The sequence below is a fragment of the Canis lupus genome, chromosome 22 (genome assembly GCF_003254725.2).
Source record: "Canis lupus dingo isolate Sandy chromosome 22, ASM325472v2, whole genome shotgun sequence".
NCBI lineage: Eukaryota > Metazoa > Chordata > Mammalia > Carnivora > Canidae > Canis > Canis lupus.
Window position 1 is genome coordinate 55,790,773 of NC_064264.1, and position 25,784 is coordinate 55,816,556.

At 44.5% G+C, this 25,784-nt stretch overlaps 1 protein-coding gene across 2 annotated transcripts in view; it reads left to right on the forward strand.

The window, feature by feature from the left end:
* The window catches only part of LOC112656094 (uncharacterized), an 82,766-nt gene that overhangs the window by 39,819 nt on the left and 17,163 nt on the right, over nt 1-25,784 (forward strand). The window contains exon 5 of one of the 2 annotated variants that reach the window (XM_035704676.2): nt 16,178-16,754. The exons of the other annotated variant lie outside the window; for it this stretch is intronic. Within the exon in view, the coding sequence (XP_035560569.1) occupies nt 16,178-16,223 (46 nt within the window). The 3' untranslated portion in view covers nt 16,224-16,754. Of the gene's footprint in view, nt 1-16,177; nt 16,755-25,784 lie in introns of those variants that run through there. 2 annotated transcript variants of the gene reach the window in all.

Genomic DNA, 25,784 nt, shown 5'->3' on the forward strand with positions numbered 1-25,784 from the left:
AAAAGAGTTCTCTGTGTTGAACCACACACTGGGAGATGGTAAATCTAGTGGTTCCTTCCAGGGTGTGTTATGTTTGATTGCACTTAGATTCCATAATATTTTACCCTTTTCGTTTTGTGCTCATATTTTCAGTGGTTTATGAAGTAACAGTCTCTAGATTTCATTCCAAATGGAAAGTTGGCATGAAAACTCTCAATCCAATTATTCCTGTACACATTTTGAAACAAATCATTTTGGCTTTTTTGAAAAATTTACAGGAGGTGATAAAAATAGGAAATTTCAGGTTTCGGATGTTTTATTGCATTCTTGTAGCATAATAACAGCTTCATTAAAAATAATTTTGTAATACAATGCGAACTTTGTGAGATGTCTAAAACACATTGGCTGGCTCTCTTTTTAAAGCTTTGTTTGCAAAAAAGTTGTCTTACTTTATATTTTGTGTTTCATTTTATTTTGCTAAGGTTCAGTGTGAGATATCGAATGACTCCCTGCCTCCCCAGTGCATGACTGTAAGGATTAAGGCGTCTGGAATGGGGTACTACCCTTGAGGGGGAGGACTCGCTTCCCAGCTGGAGACCCACACACAGAAAGATGCTAAGATTGGTCTCAGGGCTCACTTCAATCTCCTGACCTCAAAGCCCTTCAACTTGTGGTGGGATGGGCTGGAGGTGGCTGTGGGAAGCTCTTCCCAGGAGCACTTGAATTCTTACACAGCTTTTTGCTCAGTCTTTAAGGAGAACTTAAAGGGGAAAGCAAAACCAACCCTCTCCTCTGAACCTGGGAACGGATTGTTTCATAGACTGAGCAAATTTTAGGAGAGGGAAAGACATCTAAAATCTCACTTAATGCAGATGTACTTTTGCTACTCTGCTCTCCTCCAAACCACCCCCCCTTCCCAACAATGCTCAAATATCTTCAGCGATGGGAAATTTAGTCTCCAAAGGCAGGCAGCGCCTTCCGCCCGTGAACAACCCCAGTGTGACCGAGTTCTTCCTGCTATCGACCTGAAATCTGTCTTCCTGTCATTTCCACCCATTGTTCCTGGTTCTGTGCCTCAGACTCCGAGAGAAACAGGCCTGTTTTCCTTTCTATGACAGCAAAGCAGCTCTCAGAAGGGAGGCAAGGGGGGTAGCGTGAGAAGGGTTTGTGGGCAGACAGGGTCTGGTTCTCTGTGACCCTCAGTCTCCTCTTCCGTGCAACAGTGATTCTAAAACCTGACTTTACAGGGTGGTGGTGAAGGTTTGAGAAAATGTGTACCTGGTTCCTGGCTGCAGCCAGTTCCTGACTGAGAGTAGCTACTCAGTAACAGATTATCAGTATTGTTACTCTTCAAGGTGCCCTAGAAGATTCCTCTAGGGTTTCCTTTTCTTTGGGCTATGCAGCCTCCATTTTTCATCTGTTTTTCCTGCTTGCAGTCTGGGGTCTAGACATCTTCTCGATCATTCTGGGTTCTCCCAGGACGCTTCCATCCTTGTTTGGGCATGGTGCTCTCCAGAGAACAGAATGGAAATGCTGCCCAGGAGCCCTGCCACTGGCCAGTGATGCTGTGCTGGGATCTACACTGGGTGCCTCATTCCCTCCTTTCAGTCTGAGACCAGGTACCAGCAAATGCCTGTTAGGGAATCATAGGCATTTCATGGAATAAGAACAAATAAAGAATTTGTATCTAAAACTCACACACTCTTCAGTACTATACCAATAACTTACAGCATGCTTCTTGGGTGTGTCTTTGGGCCTGACACCTACATGTTTATTACCTGACTCACTCCTCACACCAATCCGGAGATACTGATTCTGCCTCTGCCTTCCTACTGAGGACAAAAGCAGCTCATATGCCTCCCTTCCCACACTGCCCCCAAACTTCTGCTTTGTGCCCAGTCCACCCTCACTGTTTATACCTGATTTTCTCTACTGTTTCCTCAACGCAGCTCGGAGCCCCCGGATCCCGAAAGGCTGTTTCCTAAGACAAACAAAACACAATTATCATTTCTTGGTTAAGAGTACTGTAATTAGAATAATTGTGGACCCTTTAAACATTGCTCTAAGTGGGCTCTTCCAAATCATTTGAGAAATATTAAAATTAAAAATGCAATAGAACCTCAGTCTAGGTTGAAATGCTTAATAGTATATAAAAAGCCAGTGTTTATAATGGAAAAACAAAACAAAACAACCAAACATGCCTGTAGCCAATGTTCCCTGTAAAACAGACTCCCAAGCAAGTTCTAGAGGTTAGCCTAGAAAGGCCAGGAGGGAGGCATCCAGCTTATAATAAAATTCCTCTTCTTGGGTTGCTTCTTTTCCAGGTCCTGCGAAAACAAGTATAATAATATATTTTGCCTTTAGGTGCCAAGACTTGTATTGTTCACTTCCAGACACTTTTCTTTATTATGTTTGGGAACAAAAGCCTGGCTCTAACGTTGGGGAGAGAGTGCTGGGTGGAGACAGGAGAAGAGGGAAGAACCGGATGCGGGACACGGCCTGACGTTCTGTGGCTTCCCAGACCCCCAGGGGACCCTTCCTTTGCTTGAACGTGGGCCGGTGTAATGGGCTCTCTCAGCCAGACAACCCTTGTCTTGGAGAAGCCCTGAGTCCATCTGTGTCCCACAAGAAAACCACTGGCAATTCAGATTGGGATGCCTCGGGGAGGAGGGTGAATAAGAGACTGTTTGCAAAGGTGTGGGCGGCCTGTTGGAAAGCCCCAAAGAACAGTGCAGTAACCAGTGCTTAGGACACGGGGTTGCTAGACCCACTGGGACACGGGGTGGGGTCACTACTGGGATAAGGGGGAATCATGGAGCAAGGACCACCTCAGGAGGATGGAGATGGGGGCACAGCAGCTCCAGGGGACCCTATAGGGAGGGAGCCTCTTCCTGGTCTCCCAGCAGGACCCCTCTCTGGTCAAGCCTGACTGCAGGGGAGGGGAGCCCCCTGCACTCCAAACATCCTGGCCTTCTCCCCCACCCCCAACCCCAGTGGAGAGTGAGGTGAAGCAAAGGGGCTGTGGGTTTGGAAATACAGCACAGCCCTGAAGGCCATTGCATACTGTGCAGCCACATGTGTCCTGCTGGGCTGATTGGTGTTTAGTTGAGCAATGTAAACTGTAGTCTCTACCAACGTGCTGTCCTTGCTGAATCATCTACAATGTTCTTTCACCCCTTAATATGATTTCAAGTGCTCTATGCCAGAAAATTATTGCTCGTTCTTAGAGGTGTGTGTGTGTGTGTGTGTGTGGCAAGTTGGAAAACTGGACCATGGCATGATGAGGGACAAGCAGGCCTGATGTTTTCTTTCCTTGTGTGGGGGGAAGACAGTGAAACGGGGGCTCAGCACTGAGTTTCTGGAATTGGGCTGGTGCATTCTCACACATGGTGTTATTTAAAACTGAATAAGCCAAACTTGGGGTATTGCTTTGTGAATTATTGTCATTGTTTGGTTCAGACTTTCCGAGTTAGGTACTGGTGGGTGGGATGTGGGATACGCCTTCAGGGAAATAGCTGTGACTACTCTCCATCTTAAGGATGAGATGAGCCTGGGCCTGGGAGACAGAATCTCTCTGGGACCAGGAGAAAGTTAAATCTGGATGCAGAGGGTTGGAGCCCCCAGGATTCCCACGGATGGGGGACAGTTGTGGGCGCCTTGGTCTGGGGGATGCTGGGCAGGGATGCTGAGGTGTGGTTTGGATCTGAGCATGCCCCTTCCCGTAGCAACCATGACACACGATGCTGTCATTGTGTTAGAGAAATTAGAGAGCGGAATCTCTTCTTCAGGATGGTGTAGGGTATCAAGAGTGTTCATCTTTGGGAGACGTGGTGTCCAGAAGAGCAGAGGCAGCAGCATGGCTTTAGGGAGGAGTCAGGATGGAGGAGCCATACCCACGTGGGCACAGGTCCGGAGGATTTGCCATAATTTCTTGATTGTTAAAAAAGTGTGGTCTCATTTCATGGTCACAAGCTAAGGAAGCTGCTATATAGGCAAATTGTACATAAACAGAGCACAGCTGCTTCTCCTCTGGACTCAAGAACTTATTGATCCTACCAACTACTTGCTCTACTTTATAGATATTCTTCACAGAAGAGTAACTCAGCTTAGTGTAGAAATTGCATCCACAAACTCTCTTTTAACTGGGGTGATATTTTGGCATGTCAAGCTCATATATCCTAAGCTTAGAAATCTAGGAAGACATATGGAGTTGAGTGGCAACATGACAAGTTGAAAGGTAGACTCGAAACCATAGTTTGTCATTGAGCGTATGGCCATGAGGGACCAGGGCGGGGTACTGGCTTCATGGTCTGGCCAAGTGAAGGCTAAGCCTATCCTAAAAAGCGACTATCCAGCCTGGTGGCCTTGCACAAGTTATTTGGTCTCTCTCTAGCTTCTTCGTCTGAAAGGTATAGTGATAGTCGCCACATCACAGGGATGAGATGAGTTGCAATATGCAAAGTACTTAGAAAGCTATCTGGAACTTACTCTGGTTTTAGCCCATCCAACTCCCACACCATTCAAGAAATATGCATTGAGTTATGTGGCAGGAATGGTTTTAAGCCATGGATAACATGGGGTAAAGCTTTCTCAGCATGAAGCTTTCTCTTAGGGGCATAGAGCTATGAAGATCTATATAGTTCCATCCTTTCCTCCACATCACATACTTTTCATATGTTGAAAATATGGGAGAGGTATGGGCTGTCTGGGCCTCACCAGCTTTGCTGATGTTAGGCATTTCTGATTCCTCACTGAGAATGAAAGCGGAAAAACATTCTTACTGACACTGTTCATTCTTTCTAAATTGCTAATGCTTCCTTGAGGACGTATGGGTTCAATGCTGCTGAATTTGGGATCAGATTTTGACTGAACGGCTGACCTATACAGCCACCATATTGGAAAGAAAAGCCCAGCTCCTGATGGAACTGGGTTAGGAGTTAAGCAAGAGGACCTTCCAACTTTTGAACTTTGCAGTAGGAAGGGGTCAAAATTGAGAGTTGGTTTAAACACGGATGTTTTCTAGAGGCTTAAAAACATTTTTATTTGGGGAGGTCGGAAAAGGGCCTGATAGCGAGGGCCTGCAACCCCAATTCAATTAAAAACCATAAAGAATCTCGCCACAGCTCCATGCCACATGGCTACAATCCACTCCAACATATGCTTTTTGGCATTGTGTCCGGGTTAAGTGTTTACAAATGCTGCACTTTGTTTAGAGCTGTCTTCCAGAGCTCAGCTCTCATATATTTTAGTTGCATTCACTGATTCCAGGAAGGGAAACTGGGAACAAATCTTTCAAAAAGCCAAGAGAGAAAACCAGCAACAGTTTCTCATCTTTAATCATGGAACTTGGCATGGGGACCCTGAGCTTTTTCATGTTCATCATACAGGGTATATTCATTCATTTATTCAACAAATGCTTTTTGAGAGTCTGACCTGTGCCAGATGTTGATGTTGGAGATAACATACTGAGCAAAGTGCTAACAACAATACCAAGAATTTGTGCTTCTGCTCCTTGCAGAACTTGCTTATGGTCTAGTGGGAGAGACAGAAGTAGAATTGACCATGGTGATACATGGAAAGACAACAATTGGAGTGTTTCTAAGAAGAGGTTCATGGTTCTAGAAGAAGGAATAATAAGAGAAATTGCCAGTCAAGGTAGGCTCTCCTGAGGAAGTTAACTAGAGCTGAGCTCTGAAGGAAGAGTAAAGTTTGCCTGGCGAAGAGGGAGTGAAGAGAAACAGAGCGGTCCAGAAGAGAGAGCCTCGTGTACAAACGTTGCCTCCATCTCGTGGCACCTGTGATTCCAAGACAGAGATGGGCAGGGAGGCAGAGAAGGGGGGAGACACGGGGCCAGTGCAGTTGGTAATGAGGCTGGAGGGCATGCCAGACCCTGCCGTACTTTTTGGCACACCTTCAGGATTTTGATATCATCCCAGCTGAGAGCCACTGATCTTTTTAAGGGCTGATGAGAGAAGATGGGTAGGTGAATAGAGGGTACCATTGTTTGAGGTGGGACTAGAAGACCTCTGGGCTGCAGTGCAGACCTGTTACATATGTAAGGAAAGAGGGGGGGCAGGCAGGACTAGGCAGGAAGGGCCTCAGACCCTGATGGAGAGTGACGATTCTCAGATGACTCCATGGGAGCTCTCCTAGTCAGCCTGGGTAATGGTAACGGCCTGGGGGCTTGAACAACAGAAATGTGTATCTCTTGGTTCTGGAGCCCAGGGGTCCGAGCTCACAGTGCTGGCATGGGCAGCTTCTGCTGAGAGCCCTCTTCTGGGTTGTGTGCTCACATGTGCAGGCATCACCGAGAGATGGAGAGAGAAGGATGTGGGGGGGGGGGGAGGAAAGAGAGAGAGAGAGGAGATCTCCCATCTCTTCTTTTTTAAAGGGACACCAATCCCATCTTGGGGGCACCACCCTCATAACTTCATCTAAACCTAATAACTTCTCAGAGGCCCCACCTCCAAATACTATCACCTTGGGGGGTAGGCCTTCACTATATGAATTTTGCGAAGACTCAAACATTCCGTGCACACACCCACTGTGTGTCAAGAGCTGCACTCCTCCTGGGGCATCTGGGTGGTTCCTTCAGTGAAGCGTCTGCCTTCAGCTCAGGTCATGATCCCAGGGTCCTGAGATCGAGCCCCACATCGGGCTTTCTGCTCAGCAGGAAGCCTGCTTCTCCCTCTCCTCCCACTCATGCTCTCTCTCCCACTACCTTTGTTGCTAACTCTGTCTCTCCCCTCCCCCTCAAATAAATAAAATCTTAAAAAAAAGAAAAAGAAAAAAAGAGCTGCTCTCCTGCTGTGAAGTGAATAAAACTGCCTTGGTTCCTATTTTCATAGAGTCTACAGACAAGGGGTAAGAAAGCCAGGACACACATGGAATCCCAGAGCAAAGATTTCTCACTAGAGGAGTCCCGTGTTGGGCAGAGTCAGCCAGGCCCTGTTGTGCTGGCCCACTGGCTGGGGGCCCCCAGAACAGTGGGGGTCCCCTGCCACTGCTGCTGGCCACACTCCCGCCAGCTCAGCCCACAGGTGTCTCTGGAAGGCGTGCTGATCGGCACACCTACAGGTCACCCCTCAGGAGCAGGGGGCATCACAGACATCAGCTGAAGAGAGCCCCTCACGTGACCACAAACAACCACACAGGACAGTGCTAAGACACTGACCACACGGGACAGTGCTAAGACACTGACGGAAATGGCCTTTCTCGTCAAGAAAATGTAGTACACACAAACCTTTCTCTCCCAAACTTACCAAATCATAATCGATACCACGGAAAATTTCAGTGAGAGACTTAATATAGTAATTTGAGTAATAGATGTCACATCAGAAGTGATAGTTGCCAAACGGAGCATGATAATAATCTGATGCTTTCTGCTTATTTATTTTATATTTTCGTTGTTTTCTCATAAATGAGCCATTTGTGTACTTTTAATAATAGTAGAAATGAAATTTAAAACATCAGTAGAAAAAAGTAAAAGACTGGTTGTTACAAACTTGTATTCACTGTGTCATTTAATAAAACCTAATTTATGGAGCGCAAAATTATTAGTAAAACAATAATGCATAAATTATACATTTTCTGCTGTGGCGCTTAAAGTACGCTACCTAGTTTACCCCCTAAGATAAGGCCTGGAAGCATAACAAACCACACTGTACGTATTTCACATTCACTGGTGAATAATATTTTAAGAAGGTGATTGGCAAATTGATGCAAAATTTAGAGTATCTTATTTTGTACTCTTCTGGACTATTTACGGGCAGTTGGTGTTTAAAACACATGATAAGTCCTGATAATGTAGCATGTTATTCTAAAGCAAAGACACAGATTGAAAGTTTCTAATTGATTGCCTGGCTAATGAGGTAAATGCTAGCAGAAATGAGTCATGGAGATGGCTACAAAACCAGCCTGCTCTTCAGGGCAGCCCCATTCCCTGAGCCTCCCAATTAGAGGACTTCACCCATCTCTGTGAAAGACCTCTCCCACACCAGGTATTAGAAGCCTGTCTGGTTTCACCTGGCCTCCCAGGACCTTTCTCCCCATCACCCACCACCTATTGACTTAGATGTTGGTGCCAATCCACTCAACTAAGAAGCCAGAGACTTGGGAGGTACCCCAGGCTCCTTCCCACCTCATCACATGCCACTGGTCACTAGACTGCCTTTCCAAGTTGCTCAGACTCAGCCTTGCCTCGGCATCCCACTGACACTGTCCCAGCTCAGGGCCTGGGGGCCCTGATCTGGGAGCCTCTCATCTGGTCTCCTTACCTGCACAGTTGACCCCAACTCTGACAGTGGCTTTCAAAGTGAGATTGCTAGACCAGCAGCAGCAGCTGGAAACTGATTAGACATGCCGGTGCTGGACCCCTGCCCCATACCTATGGAGTTAGAAACTCTAGGGGTTGGCCTTGTAGGCTGCCCTTAAATAAACCTACCAGATTGAAATCTTCTGATAGTAAAGATTGAGAACTGCTGCCAGAGTCCATCCTCTGTGGTGAGTTCTTCAAATCCAAAGCTGATTTTGTCTCTTCATTTAAAACAAATCAAATGCCTCCTGTTATTCACAAAATATGTTCACATTGGGTATGAAACAGTTCCAGGCCCTTTGTCATCTGGCCCCTGGCCCCTCACCCCCACCAGAACAGCTATGGTTCTACTACCACACTCCCCTTGCCCACGTTTGCTCACCAGGTTAGTAGAAACAAATGGCTTTTCAGACTTCCAGGGCTCTTGCCTCTGCCTGCAAAGGCTGACCACACTACCGTTTTTATTTTCCCCTTCCACTTGCTGCCTGGAGATTCTTTCATTCCTCATATTTCTTCCACCCTGCCAGTGTCGCCCATGTGGTTTCCCCTGAGCCCCTTGATTGGGTGGGCCACCCCCTTCAGGACTTCTAGTGAACCGTGCGTGTGCATGCTTCCCTCCTATAATATCCATACATCTGCTCCCCTCTTACTATGAATGCTCAGAGAGCCAGGAGAGATTCGTCTCTGTTTCTACTTCTACACCCTTGTTTTTTAGGACTAGCTCTAATGATTCCTTGATTTTGAGTAAATGTTTGTTGAGCCAATTGAACTGAACTGAGTGGAGTCCAGACTCCCCATTCTGCTGGCATTTATTGTTGCACCATCTTTGACTTTGGCCATTGCATTTGGGCTGGCGCTGGATAAATCATCATATTCTCAGCTGAAAATCCCAGTATCTGGTTTGCCAATCTCATAGGATTTTTGAGTGTGAAATGAAAAGGTGCAGCTGAATTATACCCCTTTGGGTACAGACACTGACTCGAGTCAAGTCTGAGCTTTCTCTGCATTTCTGAATCCTATAATTTGGACAACTTGCAACCTGATGGTTGCCCAGGCCATGCCCAGACCTGCCAGTGCCCTACTCCACCAAGACCAGATCCTGGGAAAGTGCTAATTCCCACTGATGATAAAAAGGGAAGGACAGGATGGTGAGGGAGTGCTGGGGGAAATCAAGGCATGAGATCGTGGGTGGGCAAGCTCTGCAATGGCTCGGGGAAGAGGTCATGAGCAGAGGTCATGAGTAGAGGGAGACAGCAGTAGCCAAGAACCAGGCCCACAGTCTGGAACCCTTATGAGCCCTAGCTCATGTGGGCCCTCTCATCCCATCCTCCCACTGCCCTAGGAGATGGGAATTGTGTTTATTTCCCAAGAGAAAACAGAGGCTCAACTCATAAATTGAAAGCTTTCCCCAAAGTTCCAGAATCAAGTCATGTCAGAGCCAGGATTTGATGCCAACAGTGTGTACTCACACCCACCGAATGCAATTGCACCATCTGATGGTTTTGCACGAGCACAGACGGCAAGGCAATGAGAGCAGAACTAGCCAGGCTGTGTGCTTCAGGGCTGGTGACTTCTGGCAGGAGGACAGTTGTTCGCCCCACATTCCTTCATTCATGTGTGGTTTCATGTATGAGAGCCAGCACAGTGTAGGGTTGGTAAGGTTTGGACTGTAATGTCCATGTGCTGCAGTCCTAACCTCCTCCACCAGAGTGGGACCCTGTTTGGAGACCGGGGCTTTACAGAGGTCATAAAGGTTACGGAAGGTCATCAGGGCAGACTGTAATTCAAGATGACTGGTGTTCTTGTTAAAAGGGAGACTTGGATGTGGAGACATGTGGAAAGAGAAGACCACGGGAAAAGACAAGGAGAAGATGGGCCCCCAAAGGAACCAACTCCTGCTGCCTGTTTTTCAGACTTTCAGCCCCCAGGACCATGAGACGATGAGTTCCTGTCATACAAGCCACTACTGGGTTACGGCAGCCCTAGAAAACAGTGGCTTAAAGTATGCATTCCAGAATCAGGATGGCCACAAATCTCCCAGCTTTGTGGCTGTGAGCAAGCTATTCCTCTCTGTGCATTCGTTTTCTCTTCTGTAAGATGGGCTTGATGTGCTTCCTACGCTGGTTACAGAGATGACAGGTGCTCAGCATGGCAAGCATTCAGACAGTGCCTGACCCAGGGACGACAGGGGCCATTTCTACAGGTGATCTTCAGTGGGCATCACAGCTGCCCCTGCTTCCCCACCAGGACTCCACAAAGGCACGATGGGGCTGGTGTGTGTGGGGGATGCCCTGGTACAGGGGGACACTGTTGATCTCTGAGGTTGTTCCCTAGAGAACCGTGTCCTGCTTCCATGGGAAGCAGAGACCAGGGCCTCAGCCAGGCTGGGAAGGAGAACAAGAGGAGGACAGAATATGCCATTACTGACTATTTGGCAGGTGTATTTGTTTCCTTGGGCTGCTGTAAACTAACACAGACTGGGAAATTTATTCTCTCATGGTGCTGGAAGCTAGAAGTCCCAAGGTCATGGTGTCTGCGGGGCTCAATTCACAATTAAGTTTCCAGGGGGCTGTCTGCTGGTTGCCACACATTGGCCTGGGGGCCCCGGGTGTTCCTGGGCTTGTAGCTGCATCACTGGGATCTCTGCCTCTCCCCCCTATCTGGGTCCTCTCTTCTTCTGCCTCTAATGAGGACATTTGTCATTGGATTGAGGACCTGCCTGGGTAATCCAGGATGAGTGTGTCTCACGATCTTTGACTTAATTACATCTGTAAAGGTCACCCTCACAGGTGCCAGGGGTTGGAAGCAGATAGAATTTGGTGGTGGTGGTGGTGGTGATTGAGGGGTGCCGTTCGATGGAGGACGGCTAGTATTTTCCACAAAGCTTCTAATTATTCTTCACAACTGCTGTGTGATATCTCCATGTGATGGGAGAGGATGCTGAGAAAAAGAAATTGACTTACCTTACCCTCAAAGTGGCAGAGCGAGGGTTCAAATACTGGTGTTTATGACCTGCTGGCCCATATCCTGGCCTTTCCCCACGCTTTGAGTGACACAAACTGTTTAAAACCTTCTAGAGAGTATCATCTTGCTTTAGGCCAAAGGCACCTCGACACAAGGGTCACAGATGAGAATGAAAGAAAGAATGGTGCTCGTGCTTCTTTCCTAAGATACCAGCTGCACGAGAAATACAACCTCCTTTGAAACCGACAGCTTTATGTTCTTGCATTTATGTGTGTATTCACAATGAGGACATTCACTTCTAATATTTAACTTACAGCTGGTAGGAAATAGCTTTGAACTATTGTTAAGGTTTGTGCCAAATATTTTAAGATTCAAAGGCAGATCCCTCCCCCCCCCCCCCAAAAAAAAAAGAATTGTCATTTTTCCTTAGCTGACTTCTTCTTCTGGCATTATTGCCTGGTTTGTTCATACATGCCTTAGAACGAAGCTGTTCCAATAGAACTCAGGTTTCTGGTATTTACTGGGAAGCTCTCATTTCTCATCATCCATATTAGAAGAAAAGAAGAAGAAGAAGAAGAAGAAGAAGAAGAAGAAGAAGAAGAAGAAGAAGAAGAAGAAGGAGGAGGAGGAGGAGGAGGAAGAAGAAGAAGAAGAAGAAGAAGAAGAAGAAGAAGAAGAAGAAGAAGAAGAAGAAGAAGAAGGCAAGAAACAACCCCAAACTAGTATATACAGTCTTCAGTTTCATTCCTTTGAGTTCTCCTCTCATGCTTTAATCAGGATGCCAAAATTCTACTCTTCTTGCCTCAGCTGGGGGAATTCTGGAAAAAAAACAAAAAACAAGAACTAGAAGCAAAAAAACAAAACCCAAACACAAAATTTTCATTCAGCTGGGAGTTTGAAGTAGGGTCCTTCCACTCGTCAGCTGTGTGACTTGCTCAAATGTGCGCCTGTAAAATGAAATCTCTAATCCCTCCTGGGCTTCTCCTAGACTCCAGAAGGTCCCTGCCTTCAGGTCAGCTTGGATGCTGCACTTAATCCCTAACACACTTCCTCCCTCCCCCCGCTTCCTGCATTTCTTCGTTTGGTTAGGGTTTTCCTCTCTTCTGCCTCTTGAGTGAGTTTTCCATTGTTGGCAAAGAAGCTACCTTCCAAGCTGTTTTGAATTCTAGAACAATCACTGTTATTTGGTCTTGGTTTCTGTATTTTTTAGAAAAGTCAGCCTTTTTCTCCTGACTTTCTGCCCTCTCAGTTTTCTTGTCTTGGCATCCTTACTGTTTTACTAGCTCCACCATGTGTTTCTGGGATAAAGCTCGTGTGTAAACACGAGGCAGTGTAGATCACAGAGTGTGTTTCCCTGCACCAACGGGAGGGGCCGTGGATGGCGAGCGCCTTTTGTTCGTTTTTAGATGTTTGGGTCAAACGTTTCTCTTTCTGGCTTCAAATGATTTTCTAAGGTATAAGCCTGAGGTTGGCCCAGTGTTACCCTTTTGGAAAAGGCTCAACTTCCCTATATCCCACTCTGGAGGGAGCATCTAGAGAGAAGAGGAAATCCGTGTCCCCTGGGTGGGTGAGGGGAGACCCCGGAAGGTGAGGTGACTTCCAGCTTGATTGCCTGAAGGGAGGGAAGCCTGTGCATCCTTATGGATTCTCTGTAAATTCTGTCCATGAAGTAATTCAGACACCCAGAGAGCTGTGCTTGCTTCAGAATGGCTTTGGACAAGGTTTTCATTTCCTAGGGCTTCTGGAACCAAGTACCAGGAATTGGGTGGCTTAGACACCAGAGGTGTCTTAACAGTGTGGGCACAGCCCTGTCCTAACTTCTGGTGGCGGCTGGCAGTCCTTGGTGTCCCCACCTGGCAGCTGGCTTCATCATGAGTGTGTGTCTTAGTGTGGTGTTCTCCCCCCTGTGTTGTCACTTCTCTTCGTATAAGGACACCAGTCCTATAGGATTAACTGCCCATCCTATTCTAGTCTCCCCTCCGTGCTGTCTCTGTGTTTCTTCTTTTCGTATGACACCAGTCTTATAGGGTTATATGACTTCGTGTTAACTTCCATCTTAATGACATCTACAAAGACCCATTATTTCCAAATAATGTCACGTTCACAGGAGCCGGAGTCTAGGACTTCAACAAGTCTTTCTGGGGGGATTCATTTCATCCTACAACACCCATGGATAGAGTTGGGCGTACCAGCCCTGGGAGTGAGCAGCACTGAAGGTCACCTGCATGGCTCATCCATATGATGATGGGAGGCTGTTGGAGGTGGGTGGGAGGCTGGATCTGAAGGACACACCTGCTGCCCAGTAGCCGTGTGTCTGGCCTCTCAGATTCCCTGTCTGTGAAAGGGAGTGATGGTGTCTCTCCCATCTAGATGAGCTATTTGTTGTGTGGGTCAAGTCACGTTTCTTTGTATCGTATTCAAGTCTCCATGATTTGGCTCCAAACCACCTTTATCATGCCACCTTGAATTTTGTCCCTGTATTTGTGATGTGCGTGCACAAGGCTACTTCCCCGAATACATCGTGTGACAGACAATGTACCTCACAGATCCTTCAGGTATCAATGCCCTTGACCCCATACTTCCCCCCCCATGACATTTCCTCTCGTCTCCCCACTTGCCCCCATCTGAAGCAATTGCTTTCTCGGCAGCAGCTCCATAGCTAACGTGTATTTTCTCATCAGCCGACTGGTCCCAGCCACAGACTTGGGTTCCCTGTAGGACTGTCGGGCCTGGGAGTGCGGGAGGCATCTGCCTCTTCTCACCCTGCATGATCGCTGGAGAAAGACCTGATGCATTAACATGTAGTTAAATGAAGCTGTGCATGTATAAATGCATCATGAGCAGCAAAGCAGAAGAGAAAATGATGATGTTGATTACCAGACAGTATAGTGGGAGGAACACTAAAAAAAGACCACCTGATGAAAATGATCTGCTACTGGTCTGCCCCAGTGCCCTAGAATTCTGCTGGGGATGCATGTCTTCTCAACCTTCTAGAGACTTATCTTTTACATGACTTGTCCACAAGTGTCCTGGGAAGGGCAGCATTTTGTCATTCATCATCCCCCAGTGGAGAGCGCTCTCTGAGAGAAGGAGAGTAAGGAAAGTCAAGGGTGATAGAGGAATAAATCAGAAAATATCTCAAATGAAGGGGGACCTGGGCCACCATGATAGAGCAGGCATCTATTCTGGTTGGGAGTGCATCTCCCATTGGTAGTTCTTTTGCCATATTGCCTGTGTGTGCTCTATCAGGACACCTGGACATGTTCCTCAAAGATAAAAGGATTGACTTCTGTGCACACCATCCTCCTCTTTCATGTCCAACCCCTGCTTGGGGATCCCCACGAAGCTGCTTCGTTACTATGACAATTTGGGTCCAGACGGTGGGATTGCCCATCAAGAGCATTTACGTATGCTGAATAGTTAGCATCTGATCAAAGGAAGATGTTGTGGGGCTGGAGCCAGCTCAGGCTGAGCACTGCATCCACCCTCCTCCGGCCTCACACCTGGATGGACCTTCATCTTGAGCAGGCTGCACCAGGTGAACATGAAGTGAGGCCCCCAGGGAGGGATGCCTTTCATCCCACCCAGGATGAGAAAACACCTCAATTCTCCTTTCCACATAATGCAAGGATTTACATGTCTCACTCGCTGGAGCTCAGGACAGAATGTGTTTTTACATCGAAATAAACACTTCTGCAAATTCCCAGTGGCCTCGGGATATTCTCTTCTTTCTGAGTCCTGATATTTGATCGCTTGCCTCTGTGTCCTGAACAGCAAACCAAATTCACAACACTGCCCAGATTCCTCTATTCCCTTGTCCCCAGCTTCCTCAACAAAAGATCTGTTACCGTGAGGCTTTCAGTGTGCGTGGCTCATCTAGGTTGTGTGAAAATTAAAATTTGGTATGGGAGCACTTAGAATCATTTTCTTTTTAAATTGTTGCATGCTTTTTCCTAGCTGAAAATACTCTACTTCTTCAAAAAATTAGGTGCAGACTAAAAATGAATATACTCCCTGATTCTAACACTTTGCTTACTCAAAAGTCAGCAGTATAAAAATGCAATTGCTATCAACGTAGGTGTAAATTTTCCCCTCCATCTTTTTGATTTCTTTAAATATGGTGCATGGCCTTTGCTATATTACAGCAGAGTTAATTAAGTTTTAGGCTTTTAGCCTAAATCACATTGCCTGCTTGTTAGGTGTTACTAAAATCATTTTTTGTTGTTGTTGCTTTATGCCTCTAGAGCAATTTAAACTGCATTAAAAACAGCAACCGAATTTAATATCACCATAAATAATAACTAGATATTAAAGTTCCATTTTAACTTAAAGAAAGCAAAAGCTATATGTAAATTTTATGCTTTCTATAGTACCTTAATCTCTCTCTGACATGATTATTGTGGGTATTTAAAAAGGCAAAAAATATATGTATCTGACAATAGGAGAGAAAAGAAGACAACAGAGTTAATTGCTTCATTTAGAGTATGGTACAAGATTACAAATCCAGCCCTGTTAAGATCGACAGGAAGGCTTCAGGCAGCTGTGTAAGGACGGCAGACCATGCCCTTTCAGCCTGTCCGGCTGCATTATGTCACAGGGCTTTGGTACTGGCATCATGTAAAATTCTCGTTTTTCTCTCTGCCATCTCCCTCCACCAACCAACATGCTGTTGCAGATACCATATATTCTCTCTCTCAGCACCTGCTTTGTCTTCCTGCATGACCCAGCCAGGGGCACTAAAAACCATGTTTCTTTATCCTCCTTCCACTGTTCTGTAAGCTGCCCTTCCTTGAGACATGGAGGTGGATGTGCCCAGGGAGGTTAGATCTCTGAATAATGGAGGCCGTGATTATCCTGGATTACCTGGGTTGGCCCATTCTCATCACTGAGTCCTTGAAATCCGAGTAACTTTCCCGGCAGGATTAGAGAGACGAAACAGAAGGAAGAGGAGAGATCTGAAACATGAATGGGACGCAACATGCCACGGCTGCTTTGCAGGTGAAGGAAGAGTCCACGAGCTAAGAGAGGCAGGTGGAAAACGCAAGAAGACGATTCCCCTTGAGCTTCCAGCAAGGAACCTGCACACCTTGATTCTAACCCAGGGAATGCATGTCGGACTTCCGAGCTCCAGATTGTCAGATAATACATTGAGGTGGTGAAGCCACTAAGCGTGTGATCATGTGTTAGGGGCTAATAGAATACCAGCACACCTGTGTTGGAGTTGTAATTTTTAGTTTCTGGGGTTGCTGGGGCCAGGTGTCTGGCTATGGGGGCAGAAGGGTTCTGTGGGGTAGTCTGTGGCAGGTTGGGCTATTCCAGACAGGCTACATATTTGGTGGGGCCCTTGATTAAGATGTTGGAAAACAATGCTAAGGTATTAAAGTATAAAGCCTTTTCTTTTTTTCTGCCACTTCTTTCCCAACTTGTCATGATGCTTTCTTATTTGCTATTTAATATCCTTGTAAGTAAAAATAAAGGGTGAAGTTATTCACATGAACTTTTTTTATCTTTATCTCCATACTGTACAATGCCAGTTTTCAGTGTAAATATAAGAGCATTTAACAAGTGTTCGGAATCACCAGCATGAAAGTGTGTGTTTCCTAGCCCACATACACATGTGTATTTTGAACTTCCCAGAATAGTGGAAAGTTGCACAAACTGTTTTGTTTCACCCCTTCCTACATGCACTCTCCATCAGCACACTCTGACTCAGCTACTCATGAGTTCTAGAGTACTGGAGCTCCGTGGAGCAAAGACTTGCCCGATCTTTCCCTTTCTTTCTACGTGATCAGTGGGCAGTTGAGTGGTTAGCTTTCACAGCAAAGTGTAAGAGACGGTAGGACAGGGTTTCTTGTTCGCTTGGGCCTGCACTCTCTGTTGGAAGCAAGCTCAACTTCAGATAGAAAGTGTGGACTGAGCTGTCAGCACTGACTCATCACAGATTTAACATTTTCCTTGCACTTGCGTTGAGCCTCCTTGAGCAACCAGACTCGGTGAGTCCACCGGAATTCTGTGCTGATAAGGTGTCGGAATGCTATAGGCAAACCAGGCCACTGAGAATGGAGCGTCGGGCACGTGTTACCTATCTCCCCTGAACATGCGCATTCTATCTGGACCTCACTGACAAAACACAAGTTCAAAGATCCAATCATTAAAATTTCAAGACAGCAAGAGCAGGTCATTAATCCCAGTGCAGGGACCCCTCTGAGCATTGGTTTGCTGTGTGCTGACACAGGTCACATGGCCACGCGACCAGACCTCTTCCTACTAGGTTATTTTTGATGGCGTAGCATCCAAGCCTGGCTCTTTGCTCCCTCAGAGATTTTGAGAGTCACCTGATGTCTTTCAATAAATTTATTTCAGGGCACCTGGGTAGCTCAGTGGTTGAGCATCTGCCCTTCAGCTCAGATGGTCATCCTGGGGCTGTGGGATCAAGTCCCACATGCAGCTCCCTGCAGGGAGCCTGCTTCTCCCTCTGCCTATGTCTATGCCTCTCTGTGTGTGTCTCTCATGAATATAAATAAAATCTTAAAAAATAAATAAATAAATTTATTTCAGTTTAAAAATAGCTTTGGCCTAAGAACCAGGACCAATTCCATCACGTCTTGGTTAACTTGTCTTGGGCTAAATGGTGTCCTCACAAAGCGAGATGTTGAAGCCCTAACTTCAATACCTCAGCATGTGATGTTATTTGTAAATAGGACATTAGGTTATATCTGAATCCAATATGACCAATGTCCTTATAAAAAGGGGAATTTGGACGCAGAGACATGTTCAGAGGGCAGACGCCATGAAGATGAAGGCAGAGATTGGGCTGATGCAAAAGATAGGAAACAAACCATCGGAGGCTGGGGAGATGCTGGAGCAGATTCACCCTCACAGCCTCAGGAGGCTGTGGACCCCTTGACTCCGGACTTTTACCTCCAGAACTATAAGACAAGAAATTTCTCTTGTTTGACCCCTCACCGCTGATTGTGGTACCTTGTTATGGCCGCCCTAGGAAATGAATATACACTTGGTACTCTGTTACGTGTGGGGATTGGAGCAAAGTTCAGATGCCCACTGCCCAGAGGTACCACACATCTGCATAAGATGAGGTGGATGCTAAGTATATATCCTGCTTGTGAATAAATGAACAAATGGGATTGAAAGTCTTGGAACTTTCAGCGGGAATGGCGAGGACAATGATGCAATAAGCAAAGTAATCACTTCAGTACTTTATAAATGAGCTGGCTAAAAAAAAAAATTGCAAGTAAGCATTGTAAATGAATCATTAATAGGTTCATAATACAAAAAGTAAAGCAAATCAATAAGAAAAGATATTAAGAGCCTAATATGTAAGTAGCAGAGGGCATGAAAGGCTTTAAATAGAGGAAATATAAGAGCTAATAAACATGAAAATATTCACCTACATCAGATACTTAAAAATGAAAATTTTATCAGGTATACATTTAAGGTTTTACTACGTGAAAATTTCCCCTGCCAAATTTTGCACATCTCATTTAATGGAAGATTCTTTTTTATTTTTTATATTTCTGTTTAAATTATTTATTATTAAGATTGTGTTTTTATTATTTTATTATTTACATTTTACCACAAACAATTTTGTAAACAGCTTAACTTTTATTGACTTTTTCTACTAATCATTTTCATTATAAATTGGATGATAGACCCCTTTGTTTATTTCTTCAAAAGTTACCTTTTACTTAAGAAAACAATAAGAAACTTGTAGTCACATGAGGATCACCCTCGTTGATATTTAAAAATGCAATACATGCACTTAGAAAAGTCCAATACTAGAGAAAGAAGTAAATTAAAAGTAAAATTCTCACTTTCCACCCTCCTCTGTCCGTCTCTTCAGAAATGAGCACTTTAAGTTTTTTCCATATCATCCAAAATGTTTTGACAAAAATTTTATTTTTTACTTGTGTTTTAGAAAATTTTGAACCATTCTGTGAATAAAATCAAAGAAAGGTGAAGCGACACACATGTAGACACATATAGAAGCATACAGAGGGAAATTCTAGACTCCCGATGTGTAACTTTATAATGTTTGATGATTTCACACTGGAAGTGGCAGGTCTGTGCATTCTCCTCCACAATTGTGAAATACCTTATTGTAGCAAACCTTAGAAGTCAGTCAAATTTTAAAATATAGGGAAAAATACTCTTAAAACCTAAGATCCTTTGTTTCTGAAATTATGCTTCTAGGAGCCTAGGGAAATGTTTAGAAGTGCAGATAGAGATTTATGAATAGTGATATTTATGGCAGTGCTAATATAAGTAGGAAATAACCCAAATGTCCCCTTTGGATAATTAATGTAAAGTATATCCATATGAGGAAATATTATGTAACCATTAAAATGTTTGTGAAGAGTGTTTAATGACCTACCTAATGATAGGTTTTAAAGCAAAACAAAAGTAGGATATAAAATTGTATATAAAGAATGGTCTCCAGCATGTAGAAAATGCAGACAAATAAGACTAGAATAAATTATACCCATATGTTAAAAGTAGTTATTTCTGAGGGGCTGGATGATGTATTTTCTAATTTTTCTACTGTACAAAATGGATTAATATTTAATTAAAATCAATATATAACTTTAAAAAGATTGCTATTACATTTCTCTGCAAAACCAAATGGACTATCAGTAATCATGGGGAAAAAGACATGAGGATCAAGGCTGAAGCTTGCTGCCGACACCCGGCTAGGCTGGAAGAAGTGTAGAGAGTTGCCAAGTTTAAAATGGTCAAATGACACCATAAAAGTTCAGGTCAGATGCTAATATATCCAGCTGTTTTTCTGAAATACCGAATCTTTTTTTTTTTTTTTAAAGATTTTATTTATTCATGAGAGGCAGAGAGAGAGGCAGAGACACAGGCAGAGGGAGAAGCAGGCTCCATGTAAGGAGCTCGATGTGGGACTCGATTCCGGGACTCCAGGGTCACGCTCTGGACTGAAGGCAGGTGCTAAACTGCTGAGTCACCCAGGCATCCTCCTGAAATACTGAATATTTAATTCAAAACTGAAGCAGTAATAAAGATGGGCATGAATTGCCTACATCACCCACATCTCTTCAGAATTCAATCACTATCAGTGGTCCTGAGGAGAGGAAGAATGAGATAAAAAAGCACATTTCCTTGAGTTTTAAGAGCTTTGCTAGATGCTGAAGAGCACCACTTCCTTGTGTGTGCACAGACCATGAGCAAGCAGGAGGTCAGGGAGATGAAAGCCCCTGACTTGGAACGGGGCAGAGAGCTTTCTATTGAGCCAGGAGTGAAGAGCTAACCCCAGTAAGAATCCTTTGGAAAGGAGCTTTACAAGTAAGGAGCAAGCACAGATCAAACGTTTACTTCAGGTATGAGAACAATCATGAACATCATGAACACAGCCTTCCTCTTACGCTTTCTGTATAAGTAAGTCATTAAGAAGCCACCATCTTGAGTTTTCTTCTTTCCTCGTCAGAGGTAAATGAACACTAGGCTATTGTGGTTTCCTCAGTCAATGCATTCCCTCAAATGAGCAGAAAGGGAGAAGGAAAAGCTGAGTAGCTGAAGAAATTCTAGCAAACAGACTTGTTTTTCTTATTTAAGTTCTGATTTCTGGGAAGGATTCGTGTTTATGTTAAGGTCTATTTTCAGAAATGGGCCCATTTGTAAATGGGCTGGTTGTGCTGAAAATGATATATAGGACTCTCCCAAGTGCAGGGAGAAGCTGGTCCTGGTTGAGAAGAAGAGAGGTAATTTAAAAAAACAAAACAAACTTTTATTATTCTGAAATAGTAAGATTCTTTTTTTTAAATGTCTTTTCTTAAAGGCTAATCACTAGCTTAATTACTTAAAAAGAGTTATGATATATTGATGTTTTTGAATTCCCTTTCTTCAATTGGGATTAGAAGAAATGAATTTTTTTAGAACCTTTAAATTCATGTATGTGTAAATGACTGGAGGGGTCTGGGACCCTAACCATGTGGAATGATGTTTGAATGAACTGAGCCCGTGTGTGTTTGAGTCTTTATGTATGTAACAGATTAAAAGGCAGGATGATTTATTTGTGGTTGTAGTTTTTACTGACTCTTTAGGTAAACATATTTATATTATACACATATATGTGACTATACATAAGTATATATATTTATATCAACCCCTTAGGTGTAGCCGAGTCGAGAATACCTACTTCAGAGTGTTCTGTATGTGTCATAATAACAACAAAATGCCCATTTTGTTATTAGTATTTTCTCACCAAGTATATAACCTTTCTATACCGTGCCAGTTGCTTTCACATGTTAATTTTTATAATGCTCCTGCATGGTTATTGTCAGATTATTTTATTTTATTTTACTTTACTTTACTTTATTTTATTTTATTTTATTTTATTTTATTTTATTTTATTTTATTTTATTTTATTTATTCATGAGAGACACAGAGAGAAGCAGAGACATAAGCAGGCTTCCGACATGGAACTTGATGCGGGACTCCCGGGATCACGACCCAAGCCAAAGGCAGATGCTCAACGACTGAGCCACCCAGGTGTTCCTTTTTTTAAAATGGGAAAACTCAGAGCCAGCCAGTTTAAATGGCTTGCCCTACATTGTCTGGACAGAAAGCTGAAGATTGGGGTTCAAATCAGACTCCACAGAAGCAGGCTGTTTTCACTGGGCCCATGAAGCTGGCTGGAATTGCTCAAAATAAAGAATTGGACAAGGAGAGCATCTTCACAATTGCTTCAGAAAATGAGGTTTTGCACTTAAAAAGCAGGAAAAAAAAAAGGCAGAGGGTTGGTCCATTCTAAAAGGCTGAATTTAATTTGGTCAGACTCAACCAGAGTGGTGGATGGGGATGGGGGCAGACTCAGGCCAGGGCTGGGGCGTGCTGAGAATTGGGGAGACATTATCTCCTAAGACAGCACACAGCTAGGAAGTACCACCACATGTCCCTTCTTGAGGACTGTGGGGGCCATGAGTAGAACAGAGACGCCTCAAAGTCTGCCCCACGCCCCCCCATCCCTTCTCCCCCCCACCCCCCCTGCCCAAGGCAGCTGATGGAGTACAGGCCTGACTCCCTCCTGGTCTCCTCTCCTGGGGGAGCTGACCCATCCCGGGCACTACTGCTTGTTGCTGGTTTTTCCTGGAATGCTTTTCCTGGTCTCTTACCACCCAGGCTCAGGCCTCCCCACCTCACTCCTCATCACTAATAGCTCCTAACTGACTTTTCACTTCCACCCACACTCCATGCCAACCCATAACACCATCTAATTAATTTTCCCAAAACACTTTGATCGTGTAACCACTCCGACCTCAAAACATTAATAACTCCTCTGGCCTCTTGGACAAAACAAAACTTTTTTTTAGCGTGGCTTCCAGCGTACTTGCTGAGCTTCTGGACAAAGTATTTGCTAGAAATCCCCTGACATCTTTGCCTCTGAATTTTTGTTCCTACTCCTTCATGCAGAAAGAAAAAAAAAAAAATCTCTTTTCTTCCCTGTCATATCAATCAGACTGAGTTTCCCAAGCCACATTAACATTTGCCTTCATTGTCGAGCTGTCCCTCAAGGCTGGGTGCTTGAGTGATCCAGTTGGAAAGCACCTTCATGAGGTCACCTACCACACCAGAAGACTAAGGTCATCTTGTCTCAGCATCAGCAGGGACCATAGAGAGGGCTTGATGAAAACGTAGTAGACCACATAAACCACACCGGTGGGGAAGTGACAAGAAGGAGGCAGGGTGGTGTTGTGAACAAAATGTGAGGAAGAAGTGTTTTGTGAGCTCCGTGATAAGAAAGAGGGAGAAGAGCAGGGAATGGGTTTGAGGTCAGGATGAAGGTAGCCCCAGGGAAGGGGTGGGAGCTATGGGGATGGGTTATAACCCCCATTTTAATGGATTGTCTTAGATAACTCTGAAGCAGTTGCTATCTGGTCCTACCGCAGTGATCAGCGATGGGAAGTATACAGTCCTTGAGGATATAGTGTGAAGTCTCCAAGGAAAGGATTATTCTGGATCCCAAGAGAGTCTAAAATTCCTTTAAACACCAGAGGCTTCGAGCAGGAAACATTACCCTTCTTGTAATTGTGCAATAACTGTTCCTACTGAGTTGCTATTGCATCTGCTTGGAGGGAGCCACCCACTTTTATCCATGCTACCACTCACAAAGCACTTGGTGGAGACTTTAATCAAATCTCCCCCCAGTTCAACCTTATCATCAGTAGCTTTTTAAAACATATAGATAGCACATGCCGTGTGTTGGTCACAGCCTGTCTCTGGGATTGCAAGTCCTGGAGTCTTGGTTTATAATTTTGAACTTCCAGGACCACATGTAATATCAAGGATAAAGCTTTATGACTAAACAATATATTGGAAGAAATTCATGGTAATGGCATCTGGCGAGAGTTGAAAGCTTAGCTTCTCATGTTCGTGAAGATCTAAAAGAACTTTGGTTTTTGTTTTCTCCAAAGGTCCTTCTCAGTTAACTGCGTAATATCCAATTATGCATCTTAGAAGAATTTAGGGTTGAGAAAACCCAGCTACGATTGGAATCTTTGATTCTACAGAATATGCATCCCCCAAACCAGTGCTTATACAACTACACTTTCCCCTCTGGGAGCCAGTTGATTGTCCTAACTTTTCAGCTTGCCTTGCAAAGCCACAGACTCATTACAATAAAACGCTACAGTTTAAAGGGTTTTTCAAAATCTAGTGTTGTAGCTGATTTTGAGCCTTATTTGATCAGGAAAGAAAAAGAAAAACCCAGAACTTTTTTTTTTTTCCTGATATCTTAAATGAACTGGGGCTTAAATATTTATTTTTTTAAGATTGTAGCATTTTAAGCACACCATTTGTATAGGTGTGGGAATCACAAGTCCTTTAAATATTCTGATCTTAAAAGATGGGAAAAACTATAATTATCATTTACTGCAAGTAAACAGGGGGGCACAAGGAATGCTTTGTTTAGTCTGACCCTTCTTAGTGGTGAGAGGAATGGCAAGTTACCCTCCCAGCCACGTCTCCTGAACAAATTTGCTGTGGCCACAGGTAGTGTGCTCATGTAAAAAGGTATAAGCCATATGTCTGGTTTGCAGAAACACCAGGGCGGTAGGAGTTTATAAATATAGTTTCCTTTAGGTTGATGAAGACTGCATATAGATAGCGCTTTCCCTCGGTCAAAAACAAGAATTGGGTTCATTTTCCTCTTATTGGAAGAATTACATTCTCCATTCAGGGATTCATAAACTAAGGGTATATTATTGGTTGAACCAGGCACTCAGAGAATCAGCGCTATTTACATCTGGGGGGCAGCCCGGGTGGCTCAGCGGTTTAGCGCCGCCTTCAGCCCAGGGCGTGATCCTGGGGACCTGGGATCGAGTCCCACGACAGGCTCCGCATGGAGCCTGCTTCTCCCTCTGCCTCTGTCTGTGCCTCTCTCTCTGTGTGTGTTTCTCATGAATAAATAAATAAAAATCTTTAAATAAAAAAATGAAATATTTACGTCTGGGTCTAATAGTTCTTTGCTGTAGAGCGTCTGGTGAACTGTAGGGTTGTTTGGTTTTTTTTTTGTTTTCTGTTTTTTTGTAGCATCTCTGCCCTCTGCCCACTAAAAGGCAGCAATATCCCCTTTCTCTTAAATTCTAATGATAAAAAATCTCCAGTTGACAGAGAGACTGCTCTAGATTTACCTTGTTTTAAGGTGAACTCAGTAAACTTCCTTAAATGTTAAGAAGAAGAGCAAGAGTACTTTCTCTCCCTTAGGAGTGGGTGTTTCCTTCCAGAATGGACCTTGGCCGGCATGTTTCTATATAGAGCAGAGCTGAAGGCACTCATATATATTTTTAAGATTTTAGGGAATCTAGGATGGTCACATTTCCTGATGTTTGTGTGGGTGCAACCCTTAGCTTCAGATATAAATCCCTGTAAAAAATTCAGCAACATGTATGCTGGAAAACCAAGGATGGCAAGAGCATGTTGCCACTTCCTATATGCCCTTCCATGGCAGACATCATTAACCAATCATTGCACTTTGATGCTGCAGCTTGTGTCAGCCTCAACATCTTTCTCAACACAGGACTCCAGCCATCACTACTAGTATCTGGGACTTAGAGCTCAAGTTGAAACCATTGCTTTAACATTTTTGCCGGTTATTTTAAGAACAGTGGTGGCCAGCGATGAAATATGTTATTTAAAATATAACCTACAAACAAAGCCTCAAAGTCCAGCACGAAGAATATAAACATAAACACCAAAGAGAGTGCATCTGGCTACATGAGAAGTCAAGACATGGTTGATCTGTTTCCTCAACACCTAGGGCCTGGAGATTTCTTCTCCCACGGTTGAGTCATCAGCCAGGCTTTGAGGGAGACATTTGCGGGTCTGAATTCAGCTCTGGTGGATCAGGGCTGCCCACCAGAAGTCATCCTGTGTGTTGGCAGTCCTGGAAACTGAGGGGAAGGGCAAGGAAATGTTGGACCACTTCTGCCCGTGCTGGAACCAACACCTGCAGATGTGCGGGCCACTGAAAGAAGTTAGGAAATTCACC